Source organism: Nerophis lumbriciformis, linkage group LG23, assembly GCF_033978685.3.
Source record: "Nerophis lumbriciformis linkage group LG23, RoL_Nlum_v2.1, whole genome shotgun sequence".
In the NCBI taxonomy this organism is placed as follows: Eukaryota; Metazoa; Chordata; class Actinopteri; order Syngnathiformes; family Syngnathidae; genus Nerophis; species Nerophis lumbriciformis.
The window spans coordinates 14,823,119-14,839,754 of NC_084570.2; the positions used below are offsets into that span (position 1 = coordinate 14,823,119).

The window sequence follows — 16,636 nt, forward strand, 5'->3', positions numbered from 1 at the left end:
AGCCCAAAAAAAGTCTGCGGGCTATAGAGCGTTTTCTATTCGAGCTCCAGTACTCTGGAATGCCCGCCTGGTAACAATTAGAGATGCTACCTCAGTAGAAGCATTTAAGTCCCATCTTAAAACTCATTTGTATACTCTAGCCTTTAAATAGACCCCCCTTTTAGACCAGTTGAACTGCCGTTTCTCTTCTGCTCTGCCCCCCTCTCCCTTGTGGAGGGAGGGGGCACAGGTTCGGTGGCCACGGATGAAGTGCTGGCTGTCCAAAGTCGGGACCCGGGGTGGACCGCTCGTCTGTGCATCGGTTGGAGACTCGTCTCTGCTCGGGATGGTCTCCTGCTGGCCCTACTATGGACTGGACTCTCACTATTATGTTAGATCCACTATGGACTGGACTCTCACTATTATGTTAGATCCACTATGGACTGGACTCTCACAATATTATGCTAGATCCACTCGACATCCATTGCACCGGTCATCTGCGGTCTCCTCCAAGGTTTCTCATTGTCTTATTGGGTTGAGTTTTTACTTGCCCTGATGTGGGATCTGAGCCGAGAATGTCGTTGTGGCTTGTGCAGCCCTATGAGGCACTCGTGATTTAGGGCTATATAAATAAACGTTGATTGATTTTGAATCGAGAATCGTTTTGAATTGAAACGTTACACCCAAGAATCGAATCGAATCGTTTGGAGCCCAGAGATTCACAGCCCTAATTGAAACTCATTTATAAAAGTTTCTGCGGATAAAAAAGCTGTGTCAGCAGCGGTGAAATTTGCGTGAATAACTTTCAAAATTAAATGCGGACACTTTTAACAACATTTTTCAGACATGGGTTTAGGCTCTAAGAAATAATACATACTTGCAATTAATCAAACATCATGAAATATGTATGTTGCCATGTTTTTTTTTAGTCTGTGTTTTTTCTTGTATGAGTTTTATTTCGTAGTGATACCATCGGGCGCCGCTGATTATATTACGCTCGGGTAGCATGGTAATGCACAGATAGTTTCCCCAAGATGCAGACGGAACTCCGGAGGCAGTGTGCGAGTAGCGAAATTATTTATTTTCCATATAGCAGTCAGGAATACAAAAATACCGGAAAAGCGTGCCGATAGCACGGGAAGCTATGGTAAACTTAGAGCAGGAACAAGAATACGAAGCATGGATAACAAACGTAATGTTGCATGACGCAAACAAAACAGCCAGACAGAGTGTGGCTAAAGGCAGGAACAAATAGCGCTCTGAATAGTGCCCGGGAGCAGGTGAGCATCCCGAACACTAATCAGAGGCAGGTGAAAATAATCAGCACCCATGGCAACCAAGAAACCCAAACCCAGGGGTGCTGAAACAGAACTAAGAGAGTCTTAAACTAAAACAAAACATGACAACATGACAAAACAACGGATCATCACATATTACCGCGTCTGAAAAACTTATCGTGAGCTCTATGCATTGTCGAAAGACTGCTTGGAAGATAACAGCTACTTACGCACATTTCACAACTGCTCACTTTTTAAATTGTAACATGTGTCTTCGTTGTAGTGTTCATTATCAAATTTGGAGGTGTTGAAATTGCCATGTAAAATTGCTAATACTATTGAGATTGAGACTTTTATTAGTAGATTGCACAGTAAATTACATATTCCGTACAATTGACCACTAAATGGTAACACCCGAATAAGTTTTTCAACTTGTTTAAGTCGGGGTCCACTTAATCGGTAAGGGTGCTCAAAAAATCGTTTAACATCCGAGTTGCGATATTTATTCATTCCGATTCTAAATCAATTAATAATGTTCAAAAATCTATTTTGAACTACATTGTAAATCAATTTTAAAAAATACATTTTTAGGTCATCTCCATGCTCACTCACTGCGTGTGTATGTCAGCAACCAGATTAAGGTTTGGTCTGCCTGTAGTCCAGACCAATATAAAGCCTAACGGAGACCCCGGACTGTTGAACAACTTAAGCTGTACATCAAGCAAGAATGGGAAAGAATTCCACCTGAAAAGCTTCAAAAATTGGTCTCCTCAGTTCCCAAATGTTTACTGAGTGTTGTTAAAAGGAAAGGCCATGCAACACAGTGGTAAAAATGCCCCTGTGACAATTCTTTTGCAATGTGTTGCAATGTTAATGATTATTTGCCCCAAAAAATTTAGTTTCTCAGTTCGAACATTAAATATCTTGTCAATGAGCTTCAAAAGGTAGTCACCTGAAATGGTTTTCACTTCTCAGGTGTGCTTGAAGCTCACCGAGAGAATGCCAAGAGTGAGCAAAGCAGTAATCAGAGCGAAGGGTGGCTATTTTGAAGAAACTAGAATATAAAACATGTTTTCAGTTATTTCACCTTTTTGTAAGTACATAACTCCACATGTGTTCATTCATAGTTTTGATGCCTTCAGTGACAATCTACAATGTAAATCAGGGGTCCCCAAACTACGGCCCGCGGGCCGGATCCGGCCCCCCAGCATCCAAAATTCGGCCCAAGTAAAAAAAAATATATATAGATATTTTTTTTTTAATCTTTCCTTTCTAATCCATTTTCTACCGCTTGTTACTCTTGGTGTCTCCTATCCGCTCAGGCAAATCATATTGTCTAAAAATGAATTTTCCCATCGATAACGTGAGAATGTTAAATGTTGATGAACATCAATTATATATATATCTTTATATATATATATATATATCTTTATATATATATATATACATATATATACATATACATATATATACATACATATATATATATATATATATATGTATATATATATATATATATATATATATATATACGTATATATATGTATATACATATATATATATATATATACATATATACATATATATATATATATATACATATATATATATATATATATGTATATGTATACTGTATATGTGTATGTATATACTGTATATGTGTATATATGTATGTATATGTGTGTGTGTATTTTTACCTCTGTTTTAAATGATATATTTTAGTCTGCCCTTTGCCTGTACGTCTCTGCTTTTTGTGTGTTTACTAGAGTGTGGTGTACAGCCCTTTGTTTTTCCAACTGTGGTTGTTTTTTAAGGGCTGTATAAATAAAGTTGGTATGATAAGGTAAAATATATAATTTTTACATTTAGTGCAACTTCCGGTCTATCTCCGGGTCACGACAGCTTCTGGTAGAAATTGTTTAGTCGCGCGTTTAAAACGTGATTCTCAAGTGGATACTCCGTGCGACCCAGCCTCAACCAGACGGCCCCCAGGTGAACAGAGTTTGAGACCCCTGCAGTGCGCGTGATACAGTACACAACCACAATGAGTGAGAATTATTTGTGTGTTCTGTGTCGCTCATTCCTGCAAAAGTATCAGTTTTGTCAGTGGGTGTGCACTTCATGGGCTTTCACTTGGTGGAGTGGTTTTTTTTCTCCCTTTAAGGCACTTTTGCATGGACTCCCCACTGATGAGCAAATGGGGGCTCTGTCATCAAATATAGAAGCGAGTGTGTTTGTAGTATTTTAGCAACATGTTGGCACAGTTCATGTGGTTTTGACTGTTAAAGGGTTCCCTTGTGACCTTAACCAGTGTAAGGAGTATGCAAAATGGGTACTGCTTGCAACAGTAACATTACTCAAAACTTGAAGTTCTTCTGTCATCTTTTTAGCAACCCTACTGTGTTCCAATCACTCGTATTTGACATTACCAAGTGCTAGGTTCGTTGAGGACGCTGCTCAGAGAATCAATCACAGGCAAGAGACACACTTTTCAATCACTTGATTAATCAAACATTCCGACTTTGTGGAAACACTTGGGGGAAAGGGCTTTTCAACAGGACGGTGTCATATTGCACAAAGCAAGGACAACGAAAGTGCGTCAACTCCATCGGACACCTTGGGAGGCTTGGCTAGTGGGCAAGCGGCTAATGTCCCTGCACGGCGATAAATGCCATGTTTTCCGACATATAATATATAAATATTTTCTCATATATATTCTAGAGTATAATCCGCAGATATATACGTTGTGAAATTAGTTTTTTTGTAAATGTTTTTTCACACACCTTAATTGTTTCCAAACTTTGTCAGTCACACGGCAGTAAAACGGCTGATCAAACAAAACAGAAGTCATCGTCATGGACCCACTAGCTGCGAAAGCTAGCTCTCCAATCAGCTAAACAGACTCAATAAGTCCACGGTGACGTTTTGGTGAATTTACAAAACTGAAACAATACAAAAAGAATGCCATTCGACGTTAATAATACTAACTAGAGATGTCCGATAATGGCCAACATTCCGATATTGTCCAACTCTTAATTACCGATTCCGATATCAACCAATACCGATATATACAGTCGTGGAATTGACACATTATTATGCCTAATTTTGTTGTGATGCCCCGCTGGATGCATTAAACAATGTAACAAGGTTTTCCAAAATAAATCAACTCAAGTTTTGGAAAAAAAATGGCAACATGGCACTGCCATATTTATTATTGAAGTCACAAAGTGCATTATTTTTTTTAAAATGCCTCAAAACAGCAGCTTGGAATTTGGGACATGCAGGGGGTTCTGGGTATTTGTTCTGTTGTGTTACGGTGCAGATGTTCTCCCGAAATGTGTTTGTCATTCTTGTTTGGTGTGGGTTCACAGTGTGGCGCACATTTGTAACAGTGTTAAAGTTGTTTATACGGCCACCCTCAGTGTGATCTGTATGGCTGTTGACCAAGTATGCATTGCATTCACTAGTGTGTGTGAAAAGTTGTAGATACTATGTGAATGGGCCGGCACACAAAGGCAGTGCCTTTTAGGTTTATTGGCGCTCTGTACTTCTCCCTACGTCCGTGTACACAGCGGCGTTTTAAAAAGTCATAAATTTTACTTTGTGAAACCGATACCGATAATTTTGAAACAGATACCGATAATTTCCGTTATGACATTTTAAAGCATTTATCGGCGGAAAATATCGGCAGTCCGATATTATCGGACATCTCTAATACTAACACAGACACTCGTAAGCGTGTTAGCATAGTAACTAATGATAACGACGCTAGCTTCATTACATTGCGATAGCATGTACAAATATGCGTGAAAACACTCCTACAGACATCACACATGGGACAGTTTAGTAAGAATAAACAGTTTTAGTTATATTGTAAAACTTATAAACGTTATTTGGAGTGATAGACTTAGACTTAGACTTAGACTTCCTTTTTATTGTCATTCAAATTTGAACTTTACAGCACAGATAAGAACGAAATTTTGTTACATAAGCTCATGGTAGTGCTGGATAAAAAAAGCCATAAGGTTCATATATAAATAAATAAATATATATAAATAATATATAAATATATATATAAAATAAATAAATGTATATAAATATATATAAATAAATAAATAGATTACTGTACAGATAAATATATTGCACTTTTTCACATGCGTCCACGTTTATGGATGTATGTTATATAGTCTTTTTTATTCCAGAGAGTTATATAGTTGATAAATGAAGAATCCACACGAGTAGGAACGCTATGGACGGCTAGAAGACAGAACGGCAACTGTACTTCCGGTAGGTTCATAGCTAAACAGGAGGGCAATGGAGCCACTGCAGCACCTGCAGTGAGCGAACTTGTCCAAAAGATGGCGCCATAGCACAAGCAATAACACACCTATTCAGTGTGTTTGCTTGGATTCTTCTTTGTTTTACTAATTACTTTATAAGCGATCGTCAGTGAAGAAAATTGCATAAATTAGCAGCACCGTTTAATAAGTCGCAAAGTTCAAAGCCAAGGAAAAACGTTGAGGCTTATAGTCCAAAATGTATGTTAATATATGTTTTCTTACAAGTATTATCACTGGAGGACAAGGTGGAGCTAAACAGGCTACTCTACATCTTGTCGGAGGATGCAATAAGACATATTAACCGCTAAGTTAAATCTCTTGAATGTAAACAAGGGATGGATTGATCAATACAAATATCAACAACAACGATACCAAGTATGATATCAGTATCGATACGACAGTGATTTTTCTTTTATAATCACAAAAAATATTTTGTGTGTTTTTTGTTATTGTTTACAAACTCAGGAAATAGAACACAGGTGGACTTTAAGTGCAAAAAACAAAATATTTATCTCAGAGCCAATAGTTTTTGATTATGTTTAGTTATTTTTGCGCTAATTACTTTGTCTTGCTCAGAATATGTGTATGTCATAAGCAGTGTTAGTAAATGGCAGTACTAACTAGTAAAGAATAATCTAATTGATTACTTTAACGTACGTTTCAACTCCGTCACCGTTATGTTTGATGTAACGTGGCATGCTACTTTTGATGTGGTTTTGTGTCAACATGACAGGGTCAAAAACACAGCAAGTTCAATGCAGGATTTTTTTTTTGTTTTACTAATAAAAGCAACGACCGGCACCACACTAAAATGAACCTGATATCAAATAGGAGGCAACATCACACAGCAAACAACGTGTAAGTACACACACGCATAAACACTACTACTACGAGGGAATAATGAACAACAAATCAATGATTGATGTGACAAGCTTGCCATCCAAACAATATCCCGTTTGTGGACAAGAATATACGACATCCAGTGAAGCACATTCAATTGTTTTATAAATGAAAGCAACGACCGGCACCACACTAAAATGAACCTGATATCAAACAAAAGGAGGCAACATCACACAGCAAACAACGTGTGAGTATGCGCACGCATACACACTACTACTACGAGGGAATAATGAACAACAAATCAATGATTGATGTGACAAGCTTGCCATCCAAACAATATCCCGTTTGTGGACAAGAAGATACAACATCCAGCGAAGCACATTACATTTTTTTTATTAACCAGAAGTAAGACAAACTAGTGAAAAGAGCGAGCAAAGCTGTCGATAAACTTCTACTGCTAAGCTAAAAATCAAAGCTGAGCTAAAATCCTGCTCAGAGCGTTCTCTCGCTGACGTCACACATCACTTGGCAACAGGCACCACCTTTTAAAGGCATACACACACACTGCTTTCATGAAACATCATATGCCATATCATGATTTATTTTTTTATTGTTTTAAGTAACGCATTAATTACTTTCCCAAGTAATTAATTAAAAGAAAAAAAGAAGAATTATGTTAGTATTTCAATTACCTTTTTGGTAAAGTAATGAGTAACTATAATTAATTACTTTTTAATTTTTTTAAACACTGGTAATAAGGAAATAATTGTAATATTTAATTGATTTTGTTACACCGCCATCCTATGTTTTCGTCTGATTATAATTGTCATCATAAATTGAATCGTTCAATGGTCTTGAACATTTCAGTATCAGTTTTGTTTTTTTACCCTGTAACTACTTGGTATTGGATCAATAGTATCTTATAATAGTAGTTAGTAGTGTCACCCAAAGTATCCAAACAACAGAAAAGTAAGTGTTTATTACATTTTAACCAAAGTGTAGATGGAACTACGTTACAACAATAAGTAACCAGATATTACCATTAAATTAGCAAGTAGATTGTGGAGGGGGGCGTGGCCTGCGGGCCTGCCGCGGAACGGGGTGTGCCAGGACCAGCCTCGAAGACAGCGACAGGTGAGTAGATGGCCCAGGTGGACCTTGTTATCTATCTTGGCACTCAGCATCAAGGGTTGGAATTGGGGGTTAAATCACCAAAATGATTCCCGGGCGCAGCCACCGCTGCTGCCCACTGCTCCCCTCACCTCCCAGGGGGTGATCAAGGGTGATGGGTCAAATGCAGAGAATAATTTCGCCACACCTAGTGTGTGTGTGACAATCATTGGTACTTTAACTTTAACTTTTAACTTTAATCACCTGTCGCCTTTATTAGCAGCAGCCGGAGCGAGACACGTTGTTGGAGTTGGAGTGGGAGGTGCTGATGAACGGACGCAGGACGAAAAGACATTGTGCTGGAAAGCAGAAGCCTATTGCTATTTATGAAAATAAAACAGTGTTATACCCTGAATTCTGGGCTCCCCTGGCAGTGTGTGGTGGTCCGAAGAACCCACTAGAGGGCGACCGCTACATAGATTAATAATAGTTTTAATGAAATAGTACAACCAGAACTGTAGGTAATATGTTACTGCATTCATCAGCAGCCAAATTAGGAGCCTTTTTAACCAGTTTTGAAATGGGTACATTATCATTTATATGACAAATATATCGTTATAGATTGATATAGATTTTAGACCGTATCGCCCATCTCTTAACTCAAACAATGATGGTGACCTACTCAGGTGCAACATCAGTGACTTTTGACACACTCCAACATCTCGTTTAAAAGTCAGAGCAGATGAGTGGAAGCTGCTGCAAAGATGAACCAATTATATTTATTACTTCTGTCGGTGCAGAAACACCCAAATACATGGAAATACTACACTCGTCTATCAGCACACCTGCTATTTTCCCAGAGTGGTTCTTTACAAGTTCCAGTCAGCAGCTATGGAGATAAAGTGATGTGGTTATAAAAACAGGATTTACTGTTTCCTTTTTCTATTAAACCTTTTATTAGTGTTTTGGATTTTTAACATTCAGTGAGCTTCGATACTGAGTCAGCACATTTGCGCTAAAACACAGGTTAACAATGTCGACACACTAACTGTTTTTTAAGATTGCTTTCACAACGGAAGAAAACATAATTATAAAGAAAAGGTCAATTGTAGGACTGCGCCGATCGATCGGACACCGATCAGTATTGGACGATTTTCATGCAAAAGTACGTGATCGGCATTTATTTTTGGATTTTCAGACACATAATTAAAACAAGTTGTCAAATATACAGTACAGGCCAAAAGTTTGGACACACCTTCTCATTCAATGTAACAAAAAAAAGGTGAAATAACTGAAAACATGTTTTATATTCTAGTTTCTTCAAAATAGCCATCCTTTGCTCTGATTACTGCTTTGCACACTTTTGGCATTCTCTCGATGAGCTTCGAGCACACCTGTGAAATGACAACCATTTCAGGTGACTACCTCTTGAAGCTCATCGAGAGAATGCCAAAAGTCTGCGAAAAAGTAATCAGAGCAAAGGGTGGCTATTTTGAAGAAACTAGACGTTTCTAGTTTCTAGTTTTATATTCTGGTTTCTTCAAAATAGCCACCCTTTGCTCTGATTACTTTTTCGCACACTCTTGGCATTCTCTCGATGAGCTTCGAGCACACCTGTGAAGTGAAAACCATTCCAGGTGACTACCTCTTCAAGCTCATCGAGAGAATGCCAAGAGTGTGCGAAAAAGTAATCAGAGCAAAGGGGTGGCTATTTTGAAGAAACTAGAAGTTTCTAGTTTTAAATTCTAGTTTCTTCAAAATAGCCACCCTTTACTCTGATTACTTTTTTGCACACTCTTGGCGTTCTCTCGATGAGCTTCGAGCACACCTGTGAAGTGAAAACCATTTCAGGTGACTACGTCTTGAAGCTCATCGAGAGAATGCCAAGAGTGTGCGAAAAAGTAATCAGAGCAAAGGGTGGCTATTTTGAAGAAACTAGATGTTTTTAGTTTCTAGTTTTATATTCTAGTTTCTTCAAAATAGCCACCCTTTGCTCTGATTACTTTTTTGCACACTCTTGACATTCTCTCGATGAGCTTCGAGCGCACCTGTCAAGTGAAAACCATTTCAGGTGACTACCTCTTGAAGCTCATCGAGAGATTGCCAAGAGTGTGCGAAAAAGTAATCAGACCAAAGGGTGGCTATTTTGAAGAAACTAGAAGCTTTTAGTTTCTAGTTTTATATTCTAGTTTCTTCAAAATAGCCACCCTTTGCTCTGATTACTGCTTTGCACACTTTAGGCATTCTCTAGATGAGCTTTAAGCACACCTGTGAAGTGAAAACCATTTCAGGTGACTACATCTTGAAGCTCATCGAGAGAATGCCAAGAGTGTGCGAAAAAGTAATCAGAGCAAAGGGTGGCTATTTGAAGAAACTAGAAGCTTGTTGTTTCTAGTTTTATATTCTAGTTTCTTCAAAATAGCCACCCTTTGCTCTGATTACTTTTGTGCACACTCTTGGCATTCTCTTGATGAGCTTCGAGCACACCTGTCAAGTGAAAACCATTTCAGGTGACTACCTCTTGAAGCTCACTGAGAGATTGCCAAGAGTGTGCGAAAAAGTAATCAGAGCAAAGGGTGGCTAATTTGAAGAAACTAGAAGCTTGTAGTTTCTAGTTTTATATTCTAGTTTCTTCAAAATAGCCACCCTTTGCTCTGATTACTTTTGTGCACACTCTTGGCATTCTCTCGATGAGCTTCGAGCACACCTGTCAAGTGAAAACCATTTCAGGTGACTACCTCTTGAAGCTCATCGAGAGAATGCCAAGAGTGCAAGAGCAAAGGGTGGCTATTTTGAAGAAACTAGAAGTTTGTATTTTCTAGTTGTATATTCTAGTTTCTTCAAAATAGCCACCCTTTGCTCCGATTACTTTTTGCACACTCTTGGCATTCTCTTGATGAGCTTCAAGAGGTAGTCACCTGAAATGGTTTTCACTTCACAGGTGTGCTTGAAGCTCATCGAGAGAATGCCAAGAGTGTGCAAAGCAGTAATCAGAGCAAAGGGTGGCTAATTTGAAGAAACTAGAATATAAAACATGTTTTCAGTTATTTCACCTTTTTTTTTTGTTAAGTACATAACTCCACATGTGTTCATTCATAGTTTTGATGACTTCAATGACAATCTACAATGTAAATAGTCATGAAAATTTAAAAAATGCATTGAATGAGAAGGTGGGTCCAAACTTTTGGCCTGTACTGTACATCAAATGTGCAATTTTTTTCCCCGAACAAGTAAAATGAAATACATAAATAAATAATGAACTTTAAAAAAGTAAGAAACTACAGACAGATGTCAACATAAAACCGCAGACAGCTGCATGCCTGAATGGCCTTGGAGAGATATAGCAACCCACAAGCACACAAAAGGCTCATCAACCACCCGCGTTTCAATTGTGATTCAACCAGGGTTCATTTGAAAATCTGTATCTCCGACATATCTAAAAAAAAAAACACCCCACACTTCTTGAAACTTTGCAGAACAACCATTCAATGTCAGCCTAATCTTCTCCAGTTTGAGAAGACACAGAACATCTTCAAGGAGGCGCAGTTGCCTTCCAATTGGTCAAAATTAGTCTTCTAGGCCAACAAAGCAGTGAATGCTACAAGATTCTCTTTGGATTTGCTCAGGGTAGACGACTGAGGTGCTACCCTTAAAATTCCGCTTAGAGGATTTGGTTCAATCCTTTTGCCAGTGAGCACAGATAAAGTGTTAAAAATTTCCGTCCAAAAGCTGTTCAGGGATGGACAGAGCCAGAGGCTAATGCTTTTTAAAGCTGATCACAAAAGCCGATCCCATTGGTCCATCGGTTGACAGAGCAGCTAATTGTGTTTGTGCATGCACAGTAAAGTGATAATCATCACCTCTATTGCGGCAAATTAAATGCATTCCTTTGTATCTCAAGCCACATTATCCCTGGGGGAATGGAGGACGAGGTTAAACATGTTACACACAGAGGAAGCACAATCAGGAGCAGGAATGTTCATGGCTAAGCAAGCTTGAAACAGCACAGGAAATAATTGCTTTGTAAAGTTGAATTAGTGAAGATGGAACTGTGGTACATCCGAAGGCAAGCAGATATTAAAAGGAAAATAATTTTTTACAAATAATGCCGCTTCACCCCACTGCATATTGTAAACATTTAATTAAGCAATTTTAAGCATAAATTGACTAAATAAAGTAAGAATACAAATTACCGTTTTTTTCCGGACTATAGTACGCACCAAGATTTAAGCCGCACCCACTAAATTTTAGAGGAAAAAAAAAAAAGTTTTTCCATATATTAGCCGCACCGGACTATAAGCCGCAGATATATATGTTGCAAAATGGGTTATTTACAAAGAAAGATTTTGTAAATGTTTATTTACATACCTTAATTTTTTACAAATGGTGTCTGTAACACGGTAGAAAAACGGCTGATGTGTATATGTTCACATTCTGTACATATAAAAGTACAAATGCATACGTACACTCATGCACATAATCACGTTTCATCAAACATATATTAACGTTGTTGCCGTAGGGTAAACTTGGTATAACACATGGCACACTGACAAAGCTTAACCTATTATTACTATAACAATCTACAAGGTTAATGTAGGTTGCTTCTCTGTCTCCCCCTCAATTTTTCTGCATTCTTTCGTATCTCAAGTTATCATTACGTATATGTATTGTTGCATTTGAAAAACTGTATTGTTCATAATAAAGGTAAAGTATTGGTATTGTTCATTATCAATAGTGCTATTTATATTGGTATTTGTATTACTCCATCTGTAGTTTAATAATGCCCATTGTCATTTCTGTATTATTTTTTATTTTCGCTAACTGCTTATTTGCTATTACTTTTACCATCATATTTGTACATGTCGTATTTGCTGATGTTGCTCTATTGTTGTTGTTGTTGTTGTGTTTGCTGTTGTTGTTTTTGTCTCTCTGTCTAATCCCCCTCTTGTCCCCACAATTTCCCCCTCTGTCTTCTTTTTTCTCTCTTTCTATCCCCTCCTGCTCCGGCCCGGCTGCACCAAATGATAATATAAATACATTTAGTAAAGTCAAATACAAATAAGGCAACAAGAGAAGTATCCTACAATTCTCTTTTGTAAAGTAAATCTGAACAGCCGACATGGGCATCTACATCAACTATATGATTTGCCTGAGAAGCTGAACAGGACAAAAAACAAAAAACAAAAAAAGTAAAACGGCTGATCAAACAAAACAGAAGTCATCGTCTTGAATTGAATTGAATTATATTTATATAGCGCTTTTCTCTAGTGACTTAAAGCGCTTTTACATAGTGAAACCCAATATCTAAGTTACATTTTTAAACCAGTGTGGGTGGCACTGGGAGCAGGTGGGTAAAGTGTCTTGCCCAAGGACACAACGGCAGTGACTAGGATGGCGGAAGCGGGGATCGAACCTGGAACCCTCAAGTTGCTGGCACGGCCACTCCACCAACCGAGCTATACCGCCATCATGGACTCACTAGCTGCGGAAGCTAGCTCTCCAATCAGCGAAACAGACTCACTAACTCCACGGCGACGTCTTGGTGAATTTACTGAGGGATTTGTGAAAGTGAATCAATGCAAAAATAATGCCATTGTAAGTTAGTAATACTAACACATACACTCGTAAACATGTTAGCATATTAGCTAATGCTAATGATTCTACCGTCATTACGTTACGATACCATGTACAAATACGCATGAAAACACTCCTACAGACATCGCACATGGGACGGTTTAGTAAGTGTATACAGTTTTAGTTATATTGTAAAACTTACAAATGTTGCTTAGAGTGATGAATTAAGAATCTATGCGAGCAGAAACGCTATGGAAGGCTGGAAGACTGAACAGCACTCCGGTTGAAAAAAATAAAAAATAAAAAAAGTAATACCAATAAATGGAAGGACACTGCAACGTGAATTTGAGCGAATTCATCCAAAAGATGTCGTCGTAGCACAAACACTAAAACACACCCTCAGTGTTTTGGCTTGTTTTTTTGCTAAAATTGTTATTACGATTGCTGTCAGCGAAGAAAAATCAAAAAATTAGCCGCTCTGTCTTATAAGCCGCATGGTTCAAAGTGTAGGAAAAAAGTAGCGGCTTAGTCCGGAATTTACAGTATACAGTTTTATTGACCACTAGAAGAGACCAAAGCTGATTGGCTCAGCCTAAGCCAGCATTGATATATTGGGTTAAAAGTGACAAAAGGGTGTTATTTCGTGTCGAGAGGGCTACTATAAGGTTGAAACACATATTTAGAAGATCACACATTTTTTTTTATGCTCGAGCTATGCAAATATTAGATTCCTACTTCGCGGAAATTCGTTGTAATTACCGTATTTTTCGGACTATAAGTCGCAGTTTTTTTCATAGTTTGGCCGGGGGTGCGACTTATACTCAGGAGCGACTTATGTGTGAAATGATTAACACATTACCGTAAAATATCAAATAATATTATTTAGCTCATTCACGGTAAGAGACTAGACGTATAAGATTTCATCGGATTTAGCGATTAGGAGTGACATATTGTTTGGTAAACGTATAGCATGTTCTGTATGTTATAGTTATTTGAATGACTCTTACCATAATATGTTACGTTAACATACCAGGCACGTTCTCAGTTGGTTATTTATGCCTCATATAACGTACACTCATTCAGCCTGTTGTTCACTATTCTTTATTTATTTTAAATTGCCTTTCAAATGTCTATTCTTGGTGTTGGGTTTTATCAAATAAATTTCCCCCAAAAATGTGACTTATAATCCAGTGCGACTTATACATGAGTTTTTCCTTCTTTATTATGCATTTTCGGCCGGTGCGACTTATACTCCGGGGCGACTTATACTCCGGGGCGACTTATACTCCGAAAAATACTGAAGCTGAAATATTGCGTTGACATTGTTACACTAACAAGAGCACGCACCAAAATATAAATAAAACAAAAATATGGTTAATACATCGGTATCGGACAATTTCACTTTTGGTGTCAGAATCGGTTGCTTACCTAACAACTAATTGTATTCACATCCAAAAAAAGTACAGCTGAAACTGAGAACTGACAACATTATTTATCAAATATGACTTTTCGCAATCATGTCCCAGTCTATTTGAGTGTTCGTAAAAAAAACCTTGATGAGTGCTCATGAACAAGACCTAATCATCAAATACAAGCTCCAAGAACCTGACTCCAAGATGGAGAAAGTTCTGCTTCTTCAAGCCTTATTCGGCAACTTTTTCGAAGTTTTGCAAGGATTATGGGAGATTTTCTTGGAGTTGTGTTAGAAATCTGAACCTATATTTCTTTAAAGGCTGCTTTGCACAAATCATACGTAACGACATCCGGCTGCAAACTCACCCGGGGGTCTTTTGCATCTTAGAGAAACCAAACACATCCACGCAGTCTTGTCACCATGTGGTCCAGCCCAAAATAATCAAAGACTCCACATTCTGACCCTCCAAAGTCATCCATGACTGAGTCAGCAGAAGCCTTTTCAGGCAACAGCTTGGGGGAAATAAACTCAGAAGCCCGACGGTCCCGAATCTAAATTCCCGGTCCCGGTGTGAAGTGAGGGTTCAGTCTTTCTGCTGCATCCCGCCTCGCTTGGTCGGGCTGCAGTGAGCATGTGCGAGTGCTCTCCATCCCGGGGTGGAGGGAGGTGCAGCAAGTAGGGGGAGAGATAGGGAGGACTGAGGGATGGGACAGAGAGAGAGTGGGGGTGGTTGTTAGGCATTGACTGCATGATGGATGCCGCCTGGCTCCGGCTTCTCCTAACGACTGTGAAGTGGGAGGCAGAGGAAGGTGGCCTGGAGATTAGGGAATGCTTGAAAGATGGCCAACTTGGGTGGGGGGTGGGGTGGTGGGGTAAATGAAATGGCAACAAAGTGCGGCGGGGGGAGCGGTGACGAGGAATCGCTGACGCTGCAGATTGGAACGCTGATGGGAGCAAGACCCCGACTCTTTGGTAGAGCACGTCACATGACCCGTGCGAGCGTTCGTCCTCTTTTTGATCCTATGTGAGACGTTCCCGGTCAAGGGAAAAGGGGTCGTGACTGCACCCCTTTCGAGGGGCGTGGGTCATTGTGCACCAAGGGGTAGAGTTCATTGTGATAATTTGATGATTATTAAAATTAGGGATGTCTGATAATATCGGACTGCCGATATTATCGGCCTATAAATGCTTTAAAATGTAATATCGGAAATTATCGCAGTGACGTGCAGTCAGGGGAGGCAGGTGAGGCGGGTCCTCATGTGCCATCATGGAAAGAAAAAAATGTAAAAAGAAAAAAAATAATTCAATTGTTATATATAGTGATTATACTATAAAGTTATTTTCCATTTAACTTCACCAGTTTTCGATTATTTTTATTCAAAATCGCAGAATTTTCACATTTGCCGTTCAAATACTGAGAAGAGACTTGCGGTGAGTCACCAGCCAATTGAGCCTCACCATGGATTGCACAATGACTCGGCTAACTGCTGGCCTGCTGTGCAGTGAGACCGTATTGCTATATGAATTATATTATACATTTCCATAGTTTAGTTAGCTGAGGTATATAATGTACAGTGTATTTTGTCAACAACTGTGTGTAACGTATTTCTTGTGCTGAGCAATCATAAAACGGCTGCAAAAGACGCACTGGCTGAGGCTCGCAGTAATCCCGCCTCCTGGTGGTAGAGGGCACTAGTGATCCCAGAGATCATTCATGCGACTACTCGGCTGCAGAAGAAGTGACAACAAGCTACAGTTCGCAGCGATCGTTTATTTTTTCCTCTTGCCTGGACTATTAACATGGAGGATTACATATCTAAAATAAAACAGTTTTCTAAACTGGACTTTCAATCGAAGCAGGAGGTAATAATTAAAGGAAGATCTCCATCGAGACAGAGAGACTTTTAAAGCCAAATAAATATAAGGAAGACTTCTATAAACAAGTTATCAATACTTTTGTTCAAAAGGAGCGGCGCATGGACTTCATTTATAAGTAAAGGTAAGACCATAATAAGGTTTTTTTATTAAATGTGCTTTTTTGTGTGCTACAGTTTGTATGTGTAAAGTTAAAGTTAAGTTAAAGTAGCAATGATTATCACACA

At 38.7% G+C, this 16,636-nt stretch overlaps 1 protein-coding gene across 1 annotated transcript in view; it reads right to left on the reverse strand.

Moving 5' to 3' along the window:
* LOC133622366 (FERM and PDZ domain-containing protein 4-like) overlaps nt 1-15,139 on the reverse strand; it is a 110,118-nt gene extending 94,979 nt beyond the window's left edge. The window contains exon 1 of the mRNA XM_061985014.1: nt 14,900-15,139. Coding sequence (XP_061840998.1) covers nt 14,900-14,916 — 17 coding nt within the window. The 5' untranslated portion in view covers nt 14,917-15,139. The remainder of the gene's footprint in view (nt 1-14,899) is intronic.
* Between the last annotated feature and the right edge of the window lie 1,497 nt (nt 15,140-16,636).